The sequence below is a fragment of the Meleagris gallopavo genome, chromosome Z (assembly GCF_000146605.3).
Source record: "Meleagris gallopavo isolate NT-WF06-2002-E0010 breed Aviagen turkey brand Nicholas breeding stock chromosome Z, Turkey_5.1, whole genome shotgun sequence".
Classification (NCBI taxonomy): domain Eukaryota; kingdom Metazoa; phylum Chordata; class Aves; order Galliformes; family Phasianidae; genus Meleagris; species Meleagris gallopavo.
The window spans coordinates 25,142,734-25,155,030 of record NC_015041.2 but is presented as its reverse complement, the minus strand read 5'-3'; the positions used below and the strand labels follow the sequence as shown (position 1 = coordinate 25,155,030).

At 35.4% G+C, this 12,297-nt stretch overlaps 1 protein-coding gene across 1 annotated transcript; it reads left to right on the top strand.

Moving 5' to 3' along the window:
• Nucleotides 1-956: 956 nt before the first annotated feature.
• LOC104915003 (pumilio homolog 3-like) lies at nt 957-9,669 on the top strand. Its single transcript, XM_010725617.3, has 5 exons — nt 957-1,117; nt 1,743-1,965; nt 3,176-3,263; nt 5,108-5,198; nt 9,424-9,669. The coding sequence occupies exons 2-5, from the start codon at nt 1,837-1,839 to the stop codon at nt 9,551-9,553; spliced, it is 438 nt and encodes a 145-aa protein (XP_010723919.1). The 5' UTR covers nt 957-1,117; nt 1,743-1,836; the 3' UTR covers nt 9,554-9,669.
• Nucleotides 9,670-12,297: the final 2,628 nt, after the last annotated feature.

Sequence of the window (12,297 nt, the reverse complement as noted above, 5' to 3'; positions counted from 1 at the left end):
AAAAAAGAAAAAAAAAGTGATTTAAATCATTATCATTCAGTTTCTTTTATAAGCTGTTGCTGAAAAATTACCAAATGGTGGGGGTAGAGTGGTGAAGGGGTTTTTAAGGCTAGTGGCACATAGAATGTGCTGGAAGTGCCTAAAGCCACGTACAGTCCTCCAATTTTTAAACTTTTAGCATTTATATATACTTCAAAAAGGAATAAATTGATGGTATATAGAGTTCTGAGAATACTTGTGTAAAGCACTGCTGTATGTAGGGGTCTTTGTCAAGAAGGGGGTAAAAATGCAAGTACATGGAGACTAATACAACACAAATATTTCTTCTCAAGCCCTCTCACTGTACAAGGGTATAAGGTGCTCATTCTGAAGTTTACAAAATGGTTTTATCTAGCCGCCAGCTTTGGGGAAAGCCCTGTGTTTTCTGCTAGTGCTTACATAAACTGCAAGTAATACTGATGGTGCTGCCAGCAGAAGTTGGATTTGTTCTATTAATGGAATCTTTTTTGCTATTGGATCTTCTCTGATTCCCTTCTCAAGGACTGTCATCACTGTCTATACAGCTATTTGAAAGTCAGTATGGTATCAGTGATCACTCTTGGGTGATGTGATAGATGATCTTTTGTATGTTTGGACTACTGAGGTTATCACTTCTACTCAAATCATGTCTGTACACAATTATGATGTACCAGAATATGTGTTGCTGTTTGTACTTGTGTGTATTAATAAACTTGTTCTTTCATAGTGTTTTCTAATCAGTGACATTGATGAACCTGTCTTAACATTAACATTTCTTTAGCTTCTGCAAACTATTTTTTTTTTAATTTCACAAGTAGATATGAATCTTATGTTTTTAGTTTAGTTATGTTTAAGTTTTCCTTTTCTAAGCTTTGCATTTGAAAAAATGCATAACTACTGGTGACTCAAAACTATTATTTCATTAACGTTTTATTGCTGTTTATTCACTTCTACAGGAATTAAATGCTTCCTTGCCCAGTTTAATTTCCAACAAACATGGAAAAAAAGTCTTGCTGTACTTGCTAAGTCCTAGAGACCCTGCACATTTTGTTCCAGAAATCATCACACTTCTGCAACAGGGTGATGGAAATGCCTATAGGTAACTGAGATATGACGTTCTTTTCCCTAGGGTCCAGAAGAGTTCATGCAACTTTCTCTAATGATAAATTTAATTTTATTGAAATATATATGCAATAATACATTATTTATAGTGTATAAGTATTATAATTATATATCAATCTGAAGTCCTTGCTTTTCTGTTTTTTGTTTAAAGCTTGTATATGATGATTGTTTGAATTAGATTGTTTGCTAGACCTTCAGATATTGAAGATAAAGATTTAAAATTAATGTTTTTTAAGCCCCTTATCTTGTATTGATATTGATGCTTGTCAGGTTTTGAAGCTGCTACAATTTTAAAGTGAATTGTTTGAGCAGTCTCTCTCAGTAGTTGCAGTTACAGAATGAACAGACAGCAGATGGAGGTTAAATTACCATTGTTAGTGAAAAACTTACTCTTGTGAAGTTTAATGACAATTTTAGGCTTTATACATTCTTACTCTGTTTTCTTAAAATGTGTGCAATATTTAACTGAATGAGAAACAATAATTATTTTGATCTTTCAATAATTTTTAGCTGTCTCAAAGAGTGTGTATGTTCTGAATTTATTTTATTTGACATGCATACAGAGCAAATATTCTGCATTAATTTGCTGTCTCTTTCATCAGTAAGAAGAATACTGAACTCCGCCGCCGTGAACTCCTGGAAGCCATTTCCCCACCTTTGCTAGAGTATTTGCAAGAACATACCCAAGAAGTAGTAATGGACAAAGCCACCTTTGTCTTGGTTGCTGACATCTTAAGAACAGCTACTGGTGACATTCGGCCCACACTAAATGCAATTGCTAATTTAGCAGCAGAAGAGCTGGTTCCAGGTGGCCGTGATGGGCAGGTAATGTAACAGGACGTAAGACACTGATATTTTGCAGTGCATTTTCTTATGCTTTGTTACTAACATGAAGTCTGCAGATTTTTTCCTTAATGTAGGAAGCCAATGAACTTCTACAATAAACTTGTACACTAGAAGTTCTCTCACTTTGTTTTCTGATATGTTCCTTTAATAACTTATTATGTGTATGTAATAGTGAAGGCTTGAGCTAGAATTTCATCTGAATTGGGAAGCAAGATACTCCCTGGTCTTGAATCTTCCAGAACTAATTTGAATATTCTGTGGGAAAGTAGCTGAGAGTCATGTAACACAGGCAGTTAGTAACTTCTTACAGTTCATTTAGCTATTTACACTGAGAATGATAGGGCCTCTTAGCTTTCAGGAATTAATATATTCATGCAAGGGAAGATCGTAGCTAATAGCCGGTCTGCAGTATGAGTCTCTTCAAAACAAACATGGGAACCTTTCCACTATTTTCCTGAGTTAAAGTCAGTGACAAAAGTCTCTGTAGACTAGAAAATGGAAAATGTTATGTAAGTAAGATACCCTCCAGATTTCTGTAGTTTTGCTGAATTGTCTCAGCCTTCCTGAGTCTTGTAGTGTCCCTCCTCCATAGTGCCTATGGAATATGGCAATATAGGTACTTCAGGTAAGAATAGAACTATCAAGACAGTTTATAGATGGAGGAAGAATGTTGAAAATATCACCCATTCTTAACAAATTAACTAGATTTCTTGCTTCTCTGCCACCCCCATGAAATGTCTGGCTTTATACCCAGACATTCTAGAAGCACCTGTCTTCAAGCTCTTGTTTCCAAAATCACTTATCTCTGCTTTTTAAGATAGGCACGTGGTATAATTATGGTATAATGAACTAATGCTTTTTCTGATTTTCTGTGAGCTGTACTGTGGTGACTTTTGGAATCTATGAAAATATAGAAAGTATAAAACTTCTTGTAGAAGAACTACAGATTCTGCTAAGTCAGCATTAAGTCCTGAGAGTGGTGGATGAGATATTAGCTGATGAGGAACAGCAAATACAGTTAATACTACTGAAAGTTAGATGCTGCAAGGCAGAATAAAAACAAACTGCTAATTTTTTAAAAATATTCAGATATTTGCAAAGGAAGAAAAAAGTAAAGCATGCAGGCATTATAATATGGATTTTGAAATGTCACTGTATAATTTATTTGTGTTTTTTTCCCCTTTTAAAGCTTCATATTGCAGAGCATCCAGCAGGTCATTTAGTGCTGAAATGGTTAATAGAGCAAGATGAAAAAATGAGAGAGAGTGGAAAAGAAGGTATGGTAGAAATTCAGCCTTATTTGATCGAATTTGTACTTTTATGTTATCTGTAATATAGCCTAAATAAGATTGCTTTGTTTATTTCTATAAACCTATTAATGAAAATTTAATATCTTCTAAGATCATTGATTTTGTCTTTTTTGCTGTTCTGAGTTGTTTCATGGACAGAACATAAAAGGCACATTTTTCTTCTACAAAGCAAGTACTGATGTGTAGTTTGCAGATTTGAGTTTACTGCGTATTTGGGCAGTGTTAGTTTCTGTGCTTAAAGTATTTTATCTTCGCTCAGACACACAGCAATTTAAAAGATACTAATAGAGATAGTAAAGCTTTTCTGACAGAAAGCCGTGTCTCATTACTGCTTGTGAACCAAGCTGTAATCCATACTGTGTTCATTAGTGCTGCTGAGGTACTGCTGTATGACTGTTCCTACAATAATTCAGGCACAAAAATAGGACATCTTTGCTGTTTTATATCCCAGAAGGCAAAGATTGGGCACAGATGTTCTCATCTTAATTTAGCTTTTTGGAACTCATTTTATTATATAACTGCAAAATCTTTGTGTATGTGTATCACCATATACTAATAGAGATTACTTTTTCTCCTATATAAAAAACTTGAAAAATGAATGCAGATGGATGGTGTAGGGTAAACTACAGAGAACTTCTCTTGTGCATAGAGGCCTTTTTGTTGTAGAATTATCAGACCTGAAATACCTATTAATAATTACTGTGTTCAGCCTTCTGCTGTTTCTTTGAAAAATGAGAGATCACTGAGCTTTATTAAATGTTTCTGAAAGGAGGCTGTTCTGCTACTTCTTTTTGTAAGTGAATTATTGGGTATGTTCAAAGATGTATTTTATCTGAACATCTTTTGGAGACTACACTAATTGTTATTATGATGGTTACATGACTTAATTTATGTTTGCAGTATATAATTTCCACTTTAAACACGAGTTTTTACTTTTTGTTTCTTTGTCTTTCACTGAATTATGGGTCACTGAGTATTGTTGGTGTGATTTTATGGCATCAGCATTAGAAAAACAACCAAATTATGATAACGCATGGAACAGTGGAATAAAAACTAACCTGTTCTTCATTTGGAATGCTAATCTGAAGTCACAGTGAAAAACAGCATTTGAGTGCTGAAGTTCGGGTTACCTTTGGTTACTTCCTCTTAAATTTGCCCAGCTTACAAATTGTAAGAACATTCACTCTCACATTCAGTTCTTCAAATATAGCTGTGTAACTGTGGTCAGCTGTGGTTCTTTCGTTTAAATGCATCATTAGTGTAATGGATCTGCAAGTAAGCTTAGGCTTTCAATCCTACTGAAGAATTTGTGCCCTGTAGCATCAGTATAGTTGAAGGAAACATACTCTACTTTTGTCAATAGAGTATTTGCTCTGGATTTTTAAATAACTTTGTACAAATACTGTTTCTTCAATTGTAGAGTTGAATGCCTGAAAACAGCATTTCTCAGCAAATATACATATGTAATATTGCATGTAATTATCTCTTGTATTTGTGGTGTTCCTACTTTGGAGTGTATGCCTTAAGATATAGATAGCCTTTGAAATAATTTGAAAAAAATGAAAAGTAGATAATACTTTATACTAGTAAGCTGTCACACAGTGTTGCAACTGGCTAAATTTTATGCAATACTTGAAACTAGTCAAAAGCCTACAGGCATATCAGTGCATTGAATTATCTTGAGGGATAATAACTTCATGAACACATAGAGGCTAAAAACTATTTGCTTAAATTGCAGTTGGAGAGAATTTTTAACTTGCTTCTTTATATAAGGGTGCTATCTCCCCCTGCCCCTCTTCTTTGTTTTAAAGGCTGCTTTGGAAGAACACTGGTGGAATGTGTTGGTATTGAGAATTTGAAGACCTGGGCAGAAGTAAATCGAGGTGCCATTGTTCTTTGTTGGTATGTAAGGCTCATGACTATTTGTTATTAGATCTTAGTATAATTTCTTCAGCAATTATCAGTTGGCATTATGCTGGCAGAAATTTCATTTTTTTGCCACTGGTAAGTCTGCAGTGGAAAAAGATACTGGAAAAATTCAAAGCTGTATTTCCAAGGTTTCCAAGGGCTTTTCTTTGAGGTTGGGCATCTACAGCTCTAGGAAGCCAATCAATATTGGAAAAATAATAAGATTAAAAAATTAATTTTAAGTGTACCTACCATGTATTTACAAACACAAAAGGCTTAAAGGAGGATTCCACAAATAGCTACATTAAAATAACTTACCCTGAAGTACCTGTGACTGGGGTCAGCTTGCACAAAATGCAGGTTCTTTTTCTATGTAATTTGTTACTTTGTCGTGATGCCTTTATTATGGAGCCCAGGTATGTTTCCATAAAAAGATAAGTGTTCAGAACAGATCATTATAAATGATGAGCTGACTGGCTTGCAACTTGGAATTAGTTAATGATGCAGCTCTGGAGATCAAAAAGAGCACGCAAGAATCAGATTACTTACACTATCACTTTATCATATGCCAACAGTGGTATTAATTGTTGCTGTTTTCACACTGTAACTAAACGTTAGTGTCCTCACATAGGCTTACTCTGAGGCAGAATTGGCAAACAATTCAAACAGACAAAATGGTTCTGAAAATGAAAACACCATCTCGCCTTTTCCACAGCTACTCCCTCTCGTACAGTTACTTTAGGTTCCTTGATGTTTGTTTTCCATCCTTGCTTATTATCTTTGAGTGTGGATACTTTGACATTCCTACACTTTTGCAATGTGAATCAAAAGGTGTTTAACTAATACGAGTCTTACTGCTGAAATCTGAGTTTAATACTAAGTTTATTTAGTCACTGCCATTCAGATTATTACTGAGAAGAAACGGTATTAGAACAGCGGTTGCAATCCAGATTAAAAAACAGTATACACAACATCACAGTACTCTTATAGATCTGACTGTAAAGATAGTTCTGTTGTAAAATTGTAATGCTTTTTTTGCCTCTTGCAAGTTCAATAAATGCATCTAAAGCCTATAAGTAATCTAATCCTCCGCACAGATGTTCAGTAGGGATTTTTATAAAGGCCTGTGCACTGACAGTGTATTAATGCTTGAACTTTTTTCTCTAACTTAAGACCGAGGAGAGTCATTTAACATGTGATGTTGCTGGTTTATGTACTAACGTATTTTGATTATCCAAATAACATTTTGAAGTAAGTGAGTGGAATTTTTTCCATAAATCACACTTGAAGAACTGTTCAGCTGTTGATGTGAGAACAGCTTTTCAATAGCTTTTGAACACTTCTGCAAATATGTAAATATTTGTTTTGTGTTTATTATAGAAGACAGCACAGGAACATGCTCATGTATGTTAGTTTATGCAAATTTCTCTTAGGAATGTGAACTTTTACCCCTCTCTGGTATTACACATGTCACTGTAGGGTAAAGATTTGACAGGTGCTCTGTTACCAAGTAGGAGACCTCATCCTCTAGACAATCAGTCAGACACTTTTCAGAAAAATTGAACCTCACCTAACTGGATGAAGAGAAAGTGTGAGGTGTGGTTTTGTTTTGGTGTATGGTGTTTTTATTCTATTTGGGAATTTTATTTTCATCTGAATCCTTTGTAGTTTGAAGTTCTTTCAAGGATGGATGGCTTTTAGTTTCATCTGCCTTGTGTGCATGAGCATAACCAGCTGTTTGTTGAATTTCATGTGACGCTTATTTAACTCAATAATACATAGTAATTAGGCCTGTTGTTTTTTTTACTCTATGTATTGAAGTAAAGAGGAGTTATCTAAATCATACTACAATGATAAGTCTAATTTAGTCAGCATTCCTAATAAAATCATTGCTTTCTAATATTAAAAAAATTACTCAAGTCCTTTTATCATAAAGGAACTCGCATCTCTCTTGTAGAGGTAATTTGCAGATGCTGCACGTTCTCACAACTCTCGTTAATTTTTTGTTCTGTCATTGGCTTTTTTGCATATCAGAATTTCAGAACTGCCCATTCAGTCCACATGAAGCTTTTGGCTCCCTGGTCATTTAAGCACATTTGACCAATTAATGTGCAGCTTGTTGAGTGCAGTGACCTGCTTAGATACCTGATACACTTCAGACACCAGCCTTCCATTTCTTTATTAGTTTTTGACTTTTGTAAAAGAATTTGGCACCTGTTTCTGGCTCTGCAGATGTTACAGCAGGGCTTACTGTAAATCAAGTTTTGTACACAAAATGTCATAGGTGCTATTTTATTTATATTTCTATTATCTCTGCTCAGTATTTTTTGAATTTGTGAGTGATATGTTTCAGGATAGGTACACAAAACTATTTATTCATTCTGACGTGTCACTTCTTTTTAAAATTGTAGAATTTTCTGTCCATACATAGACATCTGCTTACCAGAAGAACTTTAAGGAAAAATAAGACTATATTGTCTTCTGGCAGCACTGTGAGACATGCAGATGTTTCATATTAAAAATAGTGTCTTGAAATATCTGTAGATACTAGCAGTTTGAAAGCAGCTTTATGTATATTTGTACAGATGTTATCAGATGAAATTCAAGTGACTTTGCTAAGGAGACAAAACATAAATCTCTCCTTAAGCACCAGTAGTTTGTTGTCTGCTTTACTCAGTTCAGTTTGATATGTCTACTGCTTAGAATCATAGAAGGATGTGGGTTGGGTGGTACCTTAAAGATCATCTAGTTCCAATCCATTTGTTATGGGCAGGGACACCTTCCCTAGACCAAGTTCCCAAAGCACCATCCAGCCTGGCTTTGAAGATCTCCAGAGCTGGAGCATCCAGTTTCTCTGGGCAGCCTGTTTCAGTGCCTCATTGCCCTCTAAGTAAAGAATTTCTTCCTCATGTCTAATCTAAATCTAGTCTTCTAGTTTAAAGCCATTACCCTTGTAATGTCCCTGCTTTCCCTGACAGAATGTCTCCTGCTTTGTTTGAAGCCTCCTTTAGGTACTGAAGGGCCACTACAGTCGTGTTTATAGAGTATGCAGGAAACAAGGTTTTACGTATCTGTATGTTTGAGTCAAATAGAATAATTGTGAGGCTTGTAAAGACTAATAGCATCATGCAGCCTATTTGGTACCAGTACACGTGTGTTTCAATTTGCTTCCAATCTTAGTTTAGTTCATGCGTGTTCAACGTAATGGATTGTCTGAGCTGCACTGAGTGAAGAAGAATTGATTTGTCTTGGGCTGCATATACTTAGGCTGCTGTTAAAGTAATGTCTCCTGTTTAGTTTCATAGAAGCTACAACAGATACAGTGAGCACAATAACTGTTTGGTAGAGCAAATTTTCAGCAGCAAAACACTATTTTTCAACATAGTCACCACCATTAGCTATACTTTTTTTTTCTGGTAATGGTGTGAGGTAGAGATTAGGCTGCAGGTTGGACATACCTGCTTTATTTATTTGCCATTGCAACTTCTAATGCTGTTTTGGATTGCATGCATGGATTATATAAAATAGTAAACTTTTTAGGCAGTGTTCACTCAACACTTTGAGTTGGCAAACTATATGTACCATTCTTTCCACTACTTCATATTGTAATAAAACATTTCACTATTACATTAAAACACTTACTACTACCTTGAAAGAAGGAGAGAGAAAGGCAACCACAGTCTAGATTGAGGTGGAAATACAGAATATTATGCTATTCTAATAACGTTCTATAGCTTATTATGGATTTCCTCATTTCTTATGAGGAAAAGTTAGCTAGGAAAGATTATCTTCTTTTCCCTGAAGGTAATGTCTAGTAAAGAACAGACCTACTGAGTTTCTGAATCTTGCAATAAAGGAAGCGCATAATTAGAATATTAAAAGTGCTTTATATGTATTAAATGTATTTGACTCCATCCGTTTTTAGTATCCACATTGCAAGAAAGACAGCAATAATGAGAGTGAGCTTGATACTGGCTGTCCCAGACATGCACTGATAGCCTTGCCTGGCAAGGCTGTACAGAGGAGGGCTGGTTAGCTGAGAGAAGAAGTAATTATGTTCATGCTTTTTGAAAGTTTTACAGCTTTCTCTAATAGGGCAAAATGTTATATTCTGTTGTCTCTTGAAGTAGTTAGTTTCCATATGCGGACAATTTTTCATATGAACTATATATGTTAACTTCTGTCATCTTGTTTTTTTCCCCATTGCCTCTTCTTGTAGCCTTCTCCGAAGCACTGATCAAAAAGTGACAAATGCAGTCAAAAAAGGACTGAAAAAAATTGTTCCAAAGTTGAAGCTGAATAAAAATGTAAAAGGAATAGAAGCATTGCTGGAGAAATTGACTTCTTAGTGTACACAAAGCTAAAAAGATCGGTTATAAGTATGCAATTAACTGCCATTTGGTAAGATTTTTGGTCCATGTCTGTATTCTAAGCATTTTTTAATTAAATCATTTTGGAAACAGTTTGTCTCTTGCCCTCATTGTGCTGTGTGTAAATGGTTGCTCTTAGAAATAGAAATCTCAAGATTTAAGTGTTTGTGGAAACTTCTTGACATTCATGATGAAGTTAAATCCTAGTAGTGTACACAGAATTGTTTTGATACCTGTTAAAATCTGTGTGCCTATCATGTCCTAGTTAACATAGAAATGGAAGCATCTGTTCTGGATCTACTGTTGCATACAAGGTAAATACACATGTTCATAACACCTTTCCCTCTTTTTTCCATAAACAAAGCAGGAAAAAAATTCTTGGCCTGTGAAAGAGTGATGGAAGTTTTCATCCTTAAGAACTAACAAGAACAGAAAGAAAATGTTGTGTCTTTTAAAAAAGGTCTAAATTGAGAGGCTTGCTCTCACTGGATCATAGTTCAGTTCTTTTTTTCTTCAGTCTTCCGAAAAGTACAGACTTCTAAGCCCCACTAAGCCAGTCTGTATTTTTGGTACCTTCTTTGTAATAACAAGGATGAGTTTACTTCTCTGTAATATCAAGTAAGTGTTTACTGTACTTTCTTTAGAAAAAATGTAATCTTTTATTTTATTTTCTCATCTTAGGCAGCTTTCCTGATAAGGCCTTCATGTAACAACTTTTTGGTGTTTAATGCCATACTGCTAGATTGATCCAGAGAGAAAATAATTCCTAATAGTCGGAGTCACTTGCTCCTGTCACTTATTCTGGTAAGGCGCCTCAGTTTTTAGTACTGGATAGGCTGCCATTATTTCTCCTGAAATACAGCTTCCTTAACATAAAATATATTGCAACTAATTGGAAGTGGCTAGTGAACATTACACTAATATACAAGAATGTTTTTTCATATCCTCAGACGAGATTATTTCCCTAAAAAGCATCAAAAACTTGGTAGATAAAATTGGAAAACTTCAAGTCATGTGTCTATTCATGACTGGCTGCTGGTCTGCAAGCATTTTTATTCTTCAACAAAGCTTTCTTAGAATCATTTAGGAAAACATTAAGGAAAAGATCTCAGAATCATAATTGGAAAAGACTTTCAAATCATAAAGTCCAACCAGGGTGTAACACTAAGCCCCAATTCCTTCAGCCAATCCTTGTATGTTTTGTTTTCTAGTCCTTCCACCATATTCATACTCTTCTCTGAATACATTTCAGCAGCTCAATATCCTTACAGTAAGGGGCATGGACATGATACTCAAGGTTCACTCTCACCAGTACTACGCACAAAGGGAAAATCACTTCTCCAAGTGCTGTTGGTTACACATTTCTGATAGAAACCAGTAATGCTATTGGTCTCCTCAGCTTCCAAGGCACATTTTTGGACCATGTTCAGCTGGCTGTCAACCAGCACCCTCAGGTTCTATTCTGCCAGACAACTTCCCAGCCCCACTTCTGCAAGCGTATGTTACTGGATGAATTTGTTATAACCCAGGTAAACATCCAGCATTAAGCCTTGTGGAACACCAAGGAGGTGGATGCAGCTCATTAGTCCTCTGCAGAGCCTTCTTATTCTCAGACAGATTAAGACTCCTGCCTAACTTGGGATTGTCTGTGAACTTAGCATGGGTACATATGATTCCTTCATCAAGATCAGTACTATACAGCTAAAACTGGCCTCAGTTGTGAGTTGTGAGGAATATGTTATGGGCACTTACAAGAGCATTGTTCAGCTAAAATATACCAGTAATAGTAGTACCAATTTAATTATGTTGCATGTTCTTCTCACAAAACATTAGCGTTTCTGGATTTCAGAATGGATGTCCAGAGAGTAATGAAACATTGCAGTGTTTCTGATGCTGTGTGTTATAAGGACCGCTCATTTGGAAGGCATCCAAGACTTTGCTATTTGTTGTCAATATGTCAGTAGTACTAGCATAATTTCTGTATTTTACATTCCTGAAGTCTGTTTCCTAAATTACCACAATTGCTTTACAGACCATAAGGACCCAAGAAAATCAGATTATCTGTTTTGAGATGCTTAGCATGTGGTAAAGCATTTTGCTTCCCTAGAAATACCTATTTACAAGTTTTGGAATTCTCAAGTGTATTTTCAAGGTTGTATGTATAATTATAAGTAGTTTATACAAAACAAAGAAATGTGTTGCTTCATCTTAATAAGAAGTAACCTCCTGCTGCTCATTGGTCCTGTGCTGTAGTCCCATCTCCATAGGGAGAATGTTTTTCAGTGTGAGAAATGCCACGCTGTCTGAGTAAGCATATTTTTAAAACAGTAATGCTAATTTTAATTACTTAATGTTAGACTAAATTAATTAATACATGAGCATTAGAGTTTGAAGTAGTTGAAGTCGTTCCATCATTTGTTTCTGTTTGTATCTGTTCATTTACTGATACTTTGCTGACTGTGCTTCCATCTAATTCCACCTAAGCTTTTGAGTAATAGTGAATATTTAAAGGTTAATCCCAATTAGACCTGACTGGCACTGGTGTAAAACCTTCATGCTTGTAAACAGATATCCTCTCCAGGATCAGTTACTGAAGGTTGCAGCTCATTAGTAACAGGATTTTCTCCTGTGACAATGAAACATATAAGTTTAATTAGCAACAGATAAGGAATTTAAGATACACTAAACTGCTTCTAAATAAGTCTTATTTACAGCATCCCTCC